Genomic DNA, 14,863 nt, shown 5'->3' on the forward strand with positions numbered 1-14,863 from the left:
CAGAAGCCAGATGAATTCCTGTTATGTAATATTTTAACCTAACCTTTAATTACATTATTCTTAGCAGATAATCATTTAAAATTAAGTTAATCTGACTTTTTCCATTCTACTGATTCAGTCATGTACAAATTGTCCACACTTTTGGGATTTCCTAATTTTTGCTAAGAAAAACAGGAAAAAAAAAAAAGGACTCCCACAGAGTTTAAGAGGCAAACCGAAGGTGTGATGTTGGTTTTCATTTATGTAACTTGGGTTGAAAAATGGAGGTACCTTCAGGTCTTGCGCTGGGCTTGGCTGGTCAATGGAGTGGCCACTCTGCCATTTCTATGCAGCCTCTGCCTTTGCCAAGCTTGGGCCCAGTGGACGGAATCTCATGGACACAGTTGTGCTTAGGATCAGCTCAGCGGCCTCTGGGCCCCCTTTCTTCTGCAGAGATCCTCATTCAAAGGGAGCCACCAGCACACAGCAGGAATGGAGACAGCTCCGAGACTCGCTTTGTTCCCAGCAGAGCCTCTCTGGGATCCCTGCTTGGCTCCTCCAGCAGCTGGAGAGCTGGTTGTGTTTCTTCTTTTGTTTGCTTTTTCTTTTCTTGCCCCCTCCACCCCTTGCCCCAGACAGGGACTCCTGCGGGAGCTATGATCCTCTGGGTTGCTTTGCAAAGCTAACTTCCAGGCGCTTCTACAAAATATGCAAAGAAGGATATCACTTTTTTTTTATAGAAAAAATGTAATTTTCACTGTTGGAATCTGAACTGCAAAGCTTTCGGGGGCATGTTTAAGTAGCATGCATTTTCTGTGTATTTGCAAGCACAGAGGAAGAAGAGCAGGAATGAGCAAAAAGGAACTGCAAAGACAAAGGACAGCACGCTCAAATGGCAGTAGCAGCAGCTTGGCCTACTCACACGTGTGATTTGTATGCGCACCATAGGACACATGATGTCAGACATCGTGGAAACGGTGTATGAAATAAAATCCTGGTGCAATCTAGTTAAAAGTCAGGAAGCACCTGTCTTCCCCATGTTTCCTTGGGAACTGACATTGTCCTATATTTTGGAAAGAACTTTATAAAACAATGAAGGGGCAGTCTTACTGGTGGCTGTGCTGGTCACTTCTGCTTAGATAACATGGTCCCACCCATGCAAGAGTGAGTGGCTTTCCAGAGCTTGTCCTGTGCCCGGTCTCCATGTTCAAGACACAGCCAGAACTCGGTTGGCATGAGGACGCTCTACGGCCTTTGCCGACTCATTCTTGACAGCAGCTCTTTTTAGGATGAACTTAAGGAGGAGTCATTTTAAGTCAGTGTTCCAGTGTGGAATATGGGGGGATTCTGAGCTGCTGCACCAGTGCCACCACAAGGTTGTGTTGTGGCAGGGTTCTGAAGCAGAGCCCCAACTAATGCCTGGAAGGCAGATGTTGGACAGCATCAGATCTACCTGTTAGCCTCCCTGCCTTAGCTTCACTCACTGAATTGAGAGAGTGGTACGGCTGGTCTTATTGGACCCATGAGGTTGTTTTCCTCTCTAATAGATAAACCTTTGGTGACCAGTATGATCTCGAGGAGTGAGGAGTTTCATTTAAGGGGCTTCAAGGTCTGGGCAGGGAATTTCTAGGCCTGATTCTCTGAAGGAGATGGCATTGCTGGCCAACCATGGGCTTGGACACAAGCTGAACGCGTACGTGGGCCACCATGACTCCAACCTGCTCTTACACTGCCTGCCTGGAGATCACCATGCAGCTGCCCTTTTCTCCTTATTTATGTCTTCTCCTTTCTTGCAGCCCTCTGAAACACCCCCAAAACCACCTAGGTGGCTGTGTTTAACTGCAGGGTCATTTCTTCCTCCGTGCTCCCTGCTGTCTTTTCTGGTGCTGAATTAATCCTGCATGTGTATAGCCCATGACAGTGGTGTCAGCGGATAAGTGGCTTAGAAGTCCTGGCACCGTTCATTTTAATATGGGGGGGAGGGTGGATAACTGACAGTGAGAAAACCTATCTTCTTTTTGTGAGGGAGGGAAAAAAAAGCAATCCATCATCAAACAGCACACCTCTGCCTGCCGTGCACCTGCCAGGTGAGCATCCCTGCAGGGGGCACCACGGGGTGGGGCGTAGTAGAAAGGACTAAACACAACTCTGCCCTCCTGGGACTCACGACTTAGGTGTGGACAAAAACTCCCCGGCGAAGCCATCAGACAGAGCCACACGAGAGGAACGGACAGTTAACACTACAGACCGTAAGCGGCAACCAAGTGGGGATGAGATGACGGGCTCCCACAGCTGCTTAATGAAATGAGATCAAAACGGGGATCAACCGATTATCATCACGGCAGCGGGAAGAGGACAAGCAAAATCATAATTCAAATAACATTCCAGTGACACCACAGAGAAAATTCACAGAATTACAGGGGGTGTTATAATTGTTTTGTCAATACCAAACTTTCAATAGGATTCTTTTTTTCCTTCTTCTTCTTCTTCTGAAATAGAATTGCTTTAACTACCATGGCCGACTAAACTTACATGGGTATTTGGACACGGAGAAAAAGAAATAGGAGCCTTTGGGGTTAAAACTTCAATATGCAATGTATTAAATAAAGAAGATGCTTTTATGAAAGGCTTCTAAAGTTGTCTTACATTTCTTAAATCAATCTGTAGCACATAATCAGTAAAACCATATCGTTTAAACAGAAAGATCGTAACTTAGACACGCACCCTTACGCAGCTGTGTCCTATTAGGAGCTGTAACTTAACACATGAGTTTCAGAAGTTGTTAAAATTGAGTTCAGGCTAACAAATCTTAACTGTTAAAGGGGAAAAAAATCCTCTGGTGATACGGACGGCAGTGGATGAGGAGTCCCAGGCTGATCTCACAGGATGAGTGTCTGTCATATTTTATTTTAGTCTGTTAAATCTTATTTATATACACGAAATAAATGTATTAGAACAGATATGCCTCTAAGTGATCAAGAGACCACCTTTTCCCACCCCACCCCCGTTTTGAAAAATTTTCCTCTAGGGTATAAGATTGAATGTTTAAACTCTTGTCAAATGAATGTTTACTGAAAAAGGAAAGAGAACAGCTCTATGCCACTGAGAGCTGAATCGAAATCTCCGTTTCTCGCCAAGTAAAAATTCAAACAGAAGTCGTTGTGTCTTGTAATAAATAATGCAAAATTAGCGCTTGCAGAGGCTCCAGTAGAACGCCTACACGGCTGAGTGCTGAAATGATTGAAGTTCAGATTATTGTAATTAAGACATCTTCACGCTGAAAAAGAGCAAGCAAGCAGCGTTTGTGTTGTTCTGAGCTCTTCCAGGAGCACTGCTCATGGCACAGCCAACGGAGGAGGGAGATTCCTGCAGAAAGACCTCGTTCCCTCGCATCCCTTCGTCTCAATGAAATGCAAAAACTACAAATGCATCTCTAAATTGATAAGATTTCACGGAACTATACTGAAAACCAGGGGCTGGTGAAAAAGCACGCCTCTGGAGGGCTCCTCCTCGCTCACACCTCTTCCAGACAGACTCAAGATTACTCAAACGTTTTTAGTAGCCCCACAGGCTGGTTCCATTTTTTCATAGGTTGAGAAGGTACTCTTTGAAGTAAAGTGTTCACCTATCTGATATAAATGAAGGCTTTCAGGCAAGAAAAAAAAACTGTTTCTCCAATGGAAGAAGGAAAGCACCTCAAGTATGTGAGAAATTGGCTGCCACGTGTCCAAATACTTAAGGTTTCATTGTATTTTTCTCATTGTAAAATTTGGGGAAACTATTAGTAAAATCAAACATGTCACTTTGTCAGTGCAAGAAAGCACTCATTTTCATGGCTAAAATGACAAATGATAATAATAATCTGATTTTTAAAAGATTGGCTCTCAGTCAGTGCCAGTGGCCTCTCCCCTATCACCATCTTCGGCTTCTGCAAACCTTGCAACTTGCCAGAGTTGGCAGTTTCTCAAGCAGGAAAGCTGCACTGATATCTGAGGTTCCAGGAAGTGCACCTCCCACAGAAGTTGAACAAGCCTTCCCGCATAAACTTGGACAACACATCTAGGATCACCATGCTCCCATGGCCTCCTGCTGCCTGCATGTCAGCGGGACCCACCTGCCTGCTCAGCTGTCTTCTGCCTCCCTCTGTGCGCTGTTCCCACAGTGCCCCGGCCGTGGACCAGCGGTTCCCACGCCCCGCACATGCCCTTGCCCTGTCCACTTTGCTTTCACAGCCCTGTTCAGATGTGACAATCGAAGAGGCTCCCTCCTTCACACTTCATAGAGAAGAGCTCATTCCCTCTTCCCCCTTTATTTGTGGTGGTGGGAGAACAGAGTGACTGAGTGAGAATCCCCCAGCTTGTGGTTTACTCCCCAATCTGCAACGGCAGGCACTGGAACAGGCTGAAGCCAGGGTCTCCAGCTGGGTTTCCAACATGGGTGGACGGTATTACTTGCCACCTCCTATGCACAGTGGCTGAAAGCTGGGTTAAGATGAAGGGTTTGGGGCCCGGCGAGATGGCGCAGTGGTTAAGGTCCTCACCTTGCACGCCCAGGATCCCATATGGGCGCCGGTTCTAATCCTAGCAGCCCCGCTTCCCATCCAGCTCCCTGCCTGTGGCCCGGGAAGGCAGTCGAGGACGGCCCAAAGCTTTGGGACCCTGCACCCGAGTGGGAGACCCGGAAGAGGCGCCTGGCTTCGGATTGGCTCAGCTTCAGCCGTTGCGGCCGCCTGGCGAGTGAACCATCGAATGGAAGATCTTCCTCTCTGTCTCTCCTCCTCTTTGTATATCCACCTTTACAATAAAAATAAAATAAATCTTAAAAAAGATGAAGGGTTTGGATGACAGAATTTGGATTCTATCGCTTGATTCCTGGATAAATTACCCTAATCTAGTCCTTGTCCCCAACCCTGCGTACGTATGTATCCCCAGCGCGCAGTGCCTGCCCCACTCCATGGCTGAAGGAAGAGACCTCAAGACAGGACACAATGTAACACGCTACTGTAACAGGAAAAATGAACTCGCTGATTAGGACCTGCTGGTGCAGCCACGTTGAAATCATGCGGTGAAACTGAAGAAAAGGGGGGGAGGGGGAGAAAAAAAAAAAGGATGGGGAGAAAGGACCACGAGGTGATTTCCTTTGAGAAAGAATGTGCAGAACCGTCATCGTGGCAGGCGACAAGCTTGCACGCAGGCTGCCTAGGTAGAGCAAATGGAGGCAGTTTTTTGGGAAGTCTGCCAAAGCAGATTGGACTTCGCACCGACTGAGGATGGCGGGTGACACGGAGGAAGTAGGACTTGCTCCACCCAAGAATTGGGGTTCAGGGTGGCAGCGTGGAGAGCTTCAGTCACCTGTTGTAACACAGATATCCACGCAGCCCGCGTCAACTCAGCCGAGCAGGCTCTACTGGGGAGCCCACTCCATTCGCAACCTGTTTCCATGACTCGCCGGTTGAAATGTGAAATGGGGGTGGGGGTGGGAGGAAGGAGAGGAAGAGAGCGTTACAGACTTAATTCTCTTGCAGAAGAGAGTATAAGAAAAGCCCAAATCAGAACAACTGATACATGAGCACTTTGTCGGGAATCAAAGGGCAGACTTCATGTGTTTCCAATGCCCTTTGAAGGGACTCCTTGGCTGAGCACATTTGCATGTTATTTCTTACACGAACCTAACTATTCCCACGTGTCTTAGACCAGAAAACTCCCTGGGTGCTTCCCCTGGCCAATTGGAAGAGAAATTTCAGACACTACTGCAAGCTTTTAAGCAAATCAAAAGCAAACTGAGAGACCCTTTGCTCTCCTTGTGTGTTGTGTGTTCCCTGGGGGGATGGTGGTGGGGAGAGAGAGAGAGAGAGAGAGAGAAAGAGAGAGAGAAGCCGTCTTTGCATCCACAGGAGACATTTAGGGGACTCCTCGAGGTGGTTTTTAAAGCTGCTTTGCTCAGCGGGGACTGTGTCGAGGGAATTCTTGCATCAGCTTTTCATCTTGCAGCAAGGCAAGGTGGTCATTTTTCTTCAGGAACTGGCAATGATGAGCTCTAGCCTTCAGTCTTTTCCTGTAGGTTGAGACGGACCCGAGCGGGGCTGGGTGGGGTCGGGGCGGAGCCGAGGTGTGTGGGAGGAGATGGGGGGTTGCCCATCTCCACCTGCCAATCAGGGCTGGCCGCAGCAACCGTCGGCCGTGCCAAGGACCACGTGCCAGGCTCCGGCGCGCACAGCATCCACAGGTTTCGGTGGCCTGGCGTACACCCCCACGACGCCCTGGCCCTGCCCGCGAAAGCCTGCGAGCCCCTTCCCACTTCCTCCCCGAGGATGGCACAGACCCGTGCGGCTCGCCTCCCAATCAGTCATTTCCACACCGCCCCCCACCCCCAGGTGAGAGGTTTGGCGGTTTGGTTTCTACAGCCAGAAGCCCTGTGGTCCAATTGAACCTCTAGGTTAATGAGTGAAAACTTTGATGACAACATTTACTATATGCGGTATTGTAACCTTCCCCGCACTCCTACTTCCCAACCCCCCCCCCCCATTCTTTCTTCCTGTTTAGGGTAACAAGTGAATTGTACAACTTCAGATTTAAACTTGAAAATTTAAATTTAAAATGTGCAGTAAGCTCAGTGAGAAATTTTTTTTTTGTTTTACTGCCTCCATTATCCAAATTTTCAGTTTAAGAACCCCTTTCTGGGCCCCCACTCCCATACAATTTATCTGAGCTTTGGGCAGACAGGCAACCCTTTCATCCCTCCCCAGGAATCCAGTGCCATTGTAGGACATTCTTTCCCGCTTTTCACTTACAGAAACATACCAAGTTTGAATGCATTCCAGGCAGGGCTAGGGAGGGGGTGATTTCTATTAGTTCTAACATAGCTATGGACAAATGCTTGAAGATATCAGTTTTAAAAAGAAAAAGAAAGGTAGAAAGAAGGAAAGAAATGGTTTTCACTTAGAGAGGTTGCAATTTAATTTCTAGGAGGAAAATCTTATAGAGCAAAATAGCCCCACATTTCTCTTTCTTCTTCATGCACACAAGAAATATAAACGAAAAGAACATCTGGAAGGGAACGGTATTCAGCAATCAGAAAGCAAAAATCCAAACCATTGAAGTTTGATGCAGAGGAAAAGCTGTAGCCTATTGAAGTTTTTTTTTTTTTTTTTTTTGAATCCACATGCATTTTACCTTTCGGGCGGTTCCACAGCAGAGCTCTCTTTCAGAAGCCTTTGTAACGTGAAACCCAGTGTAGATAAGATACACCGTGAAGATAGTCTCTTTCGAAGCAGCAAGAAATCAAATTGGTTCCAGAAATGAAGTTATATGACAAATGCTTTAATAGTATTGCTAGAATTGGAAAGCTTGATGGAATTGTTGTTCATGATCAATTTTAAAGATTTTTTTAAATGACTGTGCCCTGCTGTCTGAGGAGGGAGGGTTTCTAAGATCGGAAGGCTTCTCTTTTTATTGGCCTTTTAACCCAAGCATTTTGTAATTTATTAGCACAATTTAAAAGCGCAGAGGTGATTTGTTGTTAACTTTTTGCTCGGCACAGAAATGTTCAGCACTCGATTCAGCACCGTGAATTTTATACTGCGGAGGATTAAACACATGAGAAATATAGATGTGTTTTTCATCATCATCTCTAGGTTGTATTTTTAGTCTTTGCCAGCTTTGTGTTCATTTAAGAAGCATCTGGGTGAGGTTCCTGGCCACTGCGGCAGGTCTTAGATTTTGGAAAGTCAAAGGCTTTGCTGGCAAAATGACCGTGGCGGCCGGAGCCGGTGCGTGAGACGCCTGGCTGAAGTCAGGAGCACGCATCACTCAGACCTCAGCACACGGCCGCGCAGGCTTAGGAGAAATCAGGCTGAAATGGGATGGGGCTAGATGTGGAGGATTGTTTCCAAAGAAGTTAAAAAAAAAAAAAAAGGAAAACCCAACAGTCCTTTTCCCCCTTTAAGTACTCACAGTCTTTGAAGACCAGAGCCGGGTTTCTGTGCGGCAAAGCCTGGGCAATGATGTGTCTCAGAGATTCCAAGGTTCTGTCCATCTCGGGTCTGCCTGTGCGGAGACTCCGGCACAGGGCGTCCTCATGCCTGAATTCTCGCAGTCCTGGACTGAATTTGTGCGGCTCATTGATGCACTGGATTACCAAAGAATCCCTTTTAACATCTGCCAATCAGACATTTCCCAGAATCGGAGGACCCCTCAGGGGGCCCTCCTCCCAGGCTCACTTATCTTTGTTGTGTGCTGAGCTAATTAGCTGGAAAGGCTGGCTGACAGGCGGGTTCCGCTGCCTCCTTCTGTTCAACACACCCACCTACAGGCTAGCAGGGGAAGCTCGCTCACCCTCATCTGCTCTGTGGCTAGAGGATGCCGGAATGCTGGGCAGCTTTCTCTCGCGGAACTATCTTTCAGCCCCCCACTGTGCCTGCCCCAGGGAAAGGGAATCGCGAAATTCTCCAGGGAATGTTTTAAATTCGAAAGAGCAGGTTTGGTATACCCTTTGGGAAGGGAATGCGGGTGCCCCATGAAAAGTTTCACCTTTGCCTTCAGGACGCCCAGGTGGCGCTCCCACCCATCCTGGCGAGGTACAGTGGTTGCAGCTGAACTCTGGCAAGCCCAGCCTGCGGGACACAGCTGGCTTGGGAATGCTAGTCTCCTTATTTTGCCCTTCAAAGCAAATCATTCCTAAAGTTGACTTTAATGAATTCTGATATCATCTCCTTCCTTTCAACTTCATGATAATTCTTTCTAAAATTTCAAGAGAAAAAAAAAAGTTGCTTCTCAAAAGATTCTAAGTAGCTATTAAAAGACCTTAAGAAACAGAGCTGCTTTTTCTGCCAACCCTGGACACCACCCACAGCAATTTACTAAATGCTCTTCCTACAGGCAATGCAAATAGAAGTCACGTGATCCCACTGCGATGAAGAGTTGTCCCAAGTACAAAATAACTCATGTTACAGGCTGGAACCATGTGAGCTGTCAAAGAGTGTTGGGAACTTCTTCTATTAAAAATTCTTTTGTAGGGTGGACACAGAAATTACTTTCCTTTTTTTTTTTTAAATGTTTTTTGAAAGAGTTACAGAAAGAGAGAGAAACACACACGCACAGAGAAAGAGAAAGAGAGAGAGAGAGAAAGAGAGATACAGAGGCAAAGATCTTTCATTTGCTGGTTTAATTCCCAAATGGCTGCAATAGCCAGATGTGAACCATGCTGCAGCCAAGAGCCAAGAGCTTCATGTGGGTCTCCCATATGGGTTGCTGGGGCCCAAAAACTTAGGCCACCCTCTGCTGCTTTCCCAGGAACATTAGCAGGGAGCTGGATGGGAACTGGACCAAGTGGGACACGAACCAGGGCCAAAAATGGGGTGCCTACCCTGCAGGCAGCAGCTTAATCAAGCATGCAACAATCCTGGCCCCATACTTTGCAATGTTCAGATTCCATAATTATACTCTGTTTTATGACGAACTGCAACCAGTCATTTTAAGATTATAGACAATAAAACGTCTTCTTTGCGATCAGTTTCTGCTAATGCTAATTATAAGGAAATGGAAAGATTTGTTCAAACTAATGGACATCTTTGTAGAGAATCTGAAAAAGCTTGGCAAAAACAAGTCCATGTAAATTTCCCAAGTCAGGTTTTGTCAAATAAAGACAAAGTTCTAAGGTAGCGCATGCAACACCCCAGGGAGTGGCTCTCCTTTCTTCCAACAGCCTAATCCGTGGCAAAACTGTTCTTAAACCTTTACCTACACATTTTTTTTTTCCTGAATGTCCCCAAAGGTGCTGCTCTAAGACAGACTAGAGGAACAAACGGGTGGTTTCTTTTTGGTGTAAGATATTCCTGAAGGAGACGGGAGAGGCTGCAGAACCCTGACACATGTGGTCATTTTCGAACAGATTCTCAGACTCAGTTTTCATTGCCAGCTCCATCTGCAGACACACGCCAAAAGCAAAGATAGTGCTGAAGCAAGGGGCGATGATGAGAGTAAGAACTAAATGACATTTTTACAAATTCTGTTAGAATCCTAATGGAAGAAGGGAAACGGCCTATGACTGGCCTCTTCATCCAGCCAGACGTGCCAGCCAATGACACAGGAGGGTGTATTCAAGCTTTTCAGGAAGAATGGGGGTCTTGGAGGTGATCATTCAAGGTATGTTTTGCAGCATTTCACGCACAAGGTAACAAAGACATCTGGCAATAATTGTGCTAATATAATAACAGAAATTTGGGGACTGGGCAAGTGGCCTATTGACTAAAGTCCTCTCCTTGAACGCACCAGGATCCCATGCGGCCGTCAGTTCTAATCCCGGCAGCCCCACTTCCCATCCAGCTCCCTGCTTGTGGCCTGGGAAAGCAGTTGAGGATGGCCCAAAGCCTTGGAGCCCTGCACCCATGTGGGAGACCAGGAAGCAGCTCCTGGCTCCTGGCTTTGGATTGGCACAGCTCTGGCTGTTGTGGCCACTTGGGGAGTGAATCATCAGAACGGAAGATTTTCCTCTCTGTCTTTGCTACTTTCTCTATATATCTGACTTTCCAATAAAAATAAATAAATCTTAAAAGCAAGGGAAATATGTTCCTTTTATTCCAGGAATATATTTGTTGCTCAGAATAATAAGGTGGAGGTCACTGATTAAAATAACACGCAGATTGTAAGAACATGTAGTGAATGTTCACTTCAAAACAGGAACCCCCTCTCTTCATGCCCTAATGTGTGCGGTTGGCCAGGCAGTGGTCTTGCAGGTGAGGCTGACAGGGCGCAGAGGTTGCAGTTCAAGGCACAAGAGCACCAATGAACAGGCTGCAATCCCAGAGCCTGGGCTGACCCACACTCCTTGTTCCTTGGCAATCCACCGACTGACAGGGGCAGAGGGTCTTGGCTGAGATTTTGAAATATCATCTCCCTCCCCAGATAATTTCTGCATTTACTTGCTTTAAACATTTGCAATTTAAAACAGATAAATTGGAAACGAATTGAAGTCATGCGGTTGAATACATTAGCATAGAGAGTAAATCATTTATTAAATCAATAGGAAATGATCACCGTCAATTGCTTTCAGATTCCAGTAGGATCGAGCAGAGAGATCTGGAAGGCTGTCCATGTGGAACTGGTCGCTGAGCCCACGAATGTTCTTTGAGGCTGTGTGGGAGGGAGCCGAGCAAGGGCAGGGGAGGAGCTGACCTTGAAGAAAGAGTGATTAATGACTGTCCAGCATCTGATTTGTTCAGCCTCAGCTGGTTAGAGACCGGCAGGCGGCATACATGGCTGTGCAGTGTTAGCTCATTTCCTCTCAAGTGGTCAGGGACCAACGCAGTGTGTTTGAGTTCAGGTATTTAGGAGAAAGCCACTTAGAAAGGCAACTTCGGATGGCTTCTACGGAAAAGCTAAAAACACAAGAACTGGATCTCCGACATCTGTTCATTGAAACTTCACTAAGAAAATTATCATTGACAACGAATCTGTTGCACTACATGGAAAACATATAGCATGCTAATTAGTACTCCACAGACAGATTAAATGAATATGGATTTCTTTATTGACATAGAAAGTGTTGAAAATACACTAGTAAATTGACTTTTATCCTTGCTAGGCAGGCAAAAGTGAACTTAAGGGGCTGGCATCATGGCTCAACAGGCTAACCCTCAGACTACCAATGCCAGCATCCCGCATGGGCATCGGTGCATGTACTAGCTGCCCCACTTCTGAGCCAGCTCCCCGTTATGGCCTGAAAAGGCACTGGAGGATGGCTTAAGTTGTTGGGCCCTGTGCTCACGTGGGAGACCTGAAAAAAAGCTCCTGACTTCATATCAGCACAGTTCTGGCCAGTGCAACCATTTTGGGAAGTAACCAATGGATGGAATATCTTTCTCTGTAAATCTGTCTTTCAAATAAAAATAAACATATCTTTAAAACAAGCAAGCAAGCAACCAAAAAACAAACATTCTCAATATTAGACATTTTCCAAAAAAAGAGTGAAATTAAGACTGGTTTGTATATTTGAGGACCCTGATGTGTGTCCATGTGTGTGTGTTTTAAGTATCTTTTTATTTGGCGCTGTAGCCTAGCTGCTAACGTCCTTGCCTTCCAAGCGCTGGGATCCCATGTGGGTGCTGTCGTATCCCGACTGCTCCACTTCCCATCCAGCTCCCTGCTTGTGGCCTAAGAGGGCAGGTGAGGACGGCCCAGAGCCTTGGGACCCTGCACCCATGTGGGAGACCCGGAAGAAGCTCCTGGCTCCTGGCTTAGATTCAGCTCAGCTCCGGCCATTGTGGCCGCTTGAGGAGTGAACCAATGGACAGAAAATCTTTCTCTCTCTTCTCCTCTGTAAATCTGACTTTTCAATTAAAATAAACCTTAAAAAAATAAAGTTACAGGGAGAGCCAGAGGTCCTCCATCTGCCTGTTCACTTCCCAGATGCCTACAACAGCTTAGGTGGGTTAACGCCAGGAGCCAAGCTCAGTCACCTTGGGCAGAAGAAATCTGAGCAATCGAGCCGCCATCTCTACCTCCTGGGCTGTGCTTTAGCAGAAAGCTGGGACAGGGTGGAAGAGCTGAGACTGGAAACACACACCCCAGATTTGAGATTGGGGTGTCTAACTGTGCCAATTAATTACTGCTCTTTTCTTTTTCTTTCTTTCTTTTTTATAATTTTACTCGGAAGGTAGACCTACAGAGAGAAGGAAACTTCTTCCGTCCATTGGTTCATTCCCCAAGTGGCCACAATGGCTGGAGCTGAGGCAACCTAAAGCCAGGAGACAGGAGCTTCTTCCAGATCTCCCATGTCACATGGGTACAGGATTCCAAGGCCATCACTTACTGCTTTCCCAGGCCACAAGCAGGGATCTGGATGGGACATGGAGCAGCTGAGACACAAACAGGTGCCCATTTGGGATCCTGAAGCATGCAAGGCAAGGATTTTGTCACTAGGCTATCTTACTGGGCCCTGCTGCTGCTTTTTCTTCTTCGGACAGAGTCACATTTCAGGAGACATGAGCCATTTCAGCATCAATTATTTGCAAACACAGTGAGCAAAGTAGAATGAGAATGGGATTAAGAATAAAAAAATATATTTGGCTAAAACACACCCTAGGGAGAATATCTCTCTAAACAAATGACTTAAACCTGAGATTACCCCATGATTTTAAATTCAAATAACAGTAATTTCACAGCTCCATGCATCTCAGATGAAGCTTCCTGGAAAGCGTGTGTCAGTATACTCAATTCAGTTGCAGCTCCATTTACGGGTATGCTTACATTAAGATAAAGGCCTGGGCCCATCCATTTCACCCTGCAAACTGTAATTTCCACTTAGTTCAGTCACTAGCGCACTGCACTTGGCATGTATCCCGTTGACAAAGACAGAGCACTATTTCAAAATTTGCTTAAAGGAAGAACAGGCAACAGCAAAGAAACGGGACCGATTTCCCTCAAGTTCAAAGTGGGGAAAGACCATTCCTCTGAGACTCTCCGGATGCTGCTCCCTCAGCGTGGCCCCACCTCCCTCAACCCCAGGGATGTCCCCTGGGGACTTCTGTCCACTTAGATGGGTTTTCATGGGCATGAGAAGTAAGGATGTAAATGTTGATTATGGAAACAAATTTTGTCTTTGAAAAAAAAGTGTGGGTTTTTTATTTTAGGATAGAACTCAAAACCTGGTTATTGACCTGATGGTCAATAGCTGAAGGTTCTTAACAGTATCAGACTTGTAAAAGAAGGTTGTCACTTAGGCATCAGGGGAGGGGGGCTTGAGCCATTTGCATTTCAACAGCAAGACAGCCCCCCAATACACAACTCATTCCTCTAGCAGGTTTTTTTCCCCCTAGGTCTGTTAACCTAAGGATTAGAGAATTTCCTGTCTATTCAGTCCCGTATTAGCCGCTCCTGGGCCTTTCCAGAGGAACTGCAACTATCTCTGGTTCTACACCGGCCAGGATTCAGGGAGTCTTCCCTCATTTCAGGAGCTTATTGACATTAAACTTGGAACCATTCAAATGTTTTTTTTTTTTTTAAACCATTCACCTCTCAACTTCATGCACTCTGATTTTGAGCAAGCAATTTTACACTGAAAGATATTTTCTCATCTCTAAAATATAAAAACAATGTAACAGGATCTCTAGTGCAATGGGACTCCATGCCACCTGGTCTCAATACTTGGGCAATTAACCAGACCACCTTTTAGATTCTTCGTTGGATTCCCTCCAACCCATTTGAACACGACCATCACATCACTGTAGCACGTGAAATCCACAGTGGCTTTTCCCTAATCCATCATGGTTTTCTTTTTAAAATTAAAAATCATCTTTACTTTGACCCTTTCCCGCACACTTTCCCCTGCCCACGGCCTCGTCCAGGGCTGCATTCATTTGTCTTCTGCATGAGTTCCTCTCTGCGAGGTCTTTTTCAGTCTTCCTGTTTAACCAAATCCCTTTTCCACAGAAACAACTTCCGAAGTGTGCTGGCCTGCCCTTCAAACTGCCCGTGAGATTTCTCAGCTGTGGTCAGCGGGCACCTGCTCCGTATTGCCATCTCATCGTCCTGTGCTTATTCTCGCCTCTTCAAGAATAGCCAAGGCTTTCAGGCAGCAAAGCGTATTCTAAGAACCCCGTGTACTTTCTTCTCCTCAGGTCCCCTTATACACTAGCAAATACACATGAAGACCAAATTTTCTAATGCAGGTCAGACCTCCTTTACCAATAGCAGAACTATATAAACATGCTATTTCAACTATCTTTTTTAAATGAATGTACATAATATTGTCATAAATCTCCAAAATAACTTGAGTGAGGCATACTACTTCCTAAAAACTATAGCAATGATTCTATATGTCATAGATGTTAATTTTGATGTCTTTTCGTGTACAATATACTTAACAAATTTTTTAAAAAAAAATTTGT

General features: G+C 45.9%; 1 protein-coding gene across 2 annotated transcripts in view; it reads right to left on the reverse strand.

Moving 5' to 3' along the window:
* LIX1 (limb and CNS expressed 1) overlaps positions 1 to 8,291 on the reverse strand; it is a 42,689-nt gene extending 34,398 nt beyond the window's left edge. The window contains exon 1 of one of the 2 annotated variants that reach the window (XM_040986085.1): positions 7,932 to 8,291. In XM_040986085.1, the coding sequence (XP_040842019.1) occupies positions 7,932 to 8,013 (82 nt within the window). In that variant the 5' untranslated portion in view covers positions 8,014 to 8,291. The remainder of the gene's footprint in view (positions 1 to 7,931) is intronic. The other variant, XM_040986084.1, reaches the window with a different exon arrangement.
* Positions 8,292 to 14,863: the final 6,572 nt, after the last annotated feature.

This window comes from Ochotona curzoniae, unplaced genomic scaffold (assembly GCF_017591425.1).
Source record: "Ochotona curzoniae isolate NIBS_2020 unplaced genomic scaffold, NIBS_Ocur_1.0 contig_4501, whole genome shotgun sequence".
Taxonomy (NCBI): domain Eukaryota; kingdom Metazoa; phylum Chordata; class Mammalia; order Lagomorpha; family Ochotonidae; genus Ochotona; species Ochotona curzoniae.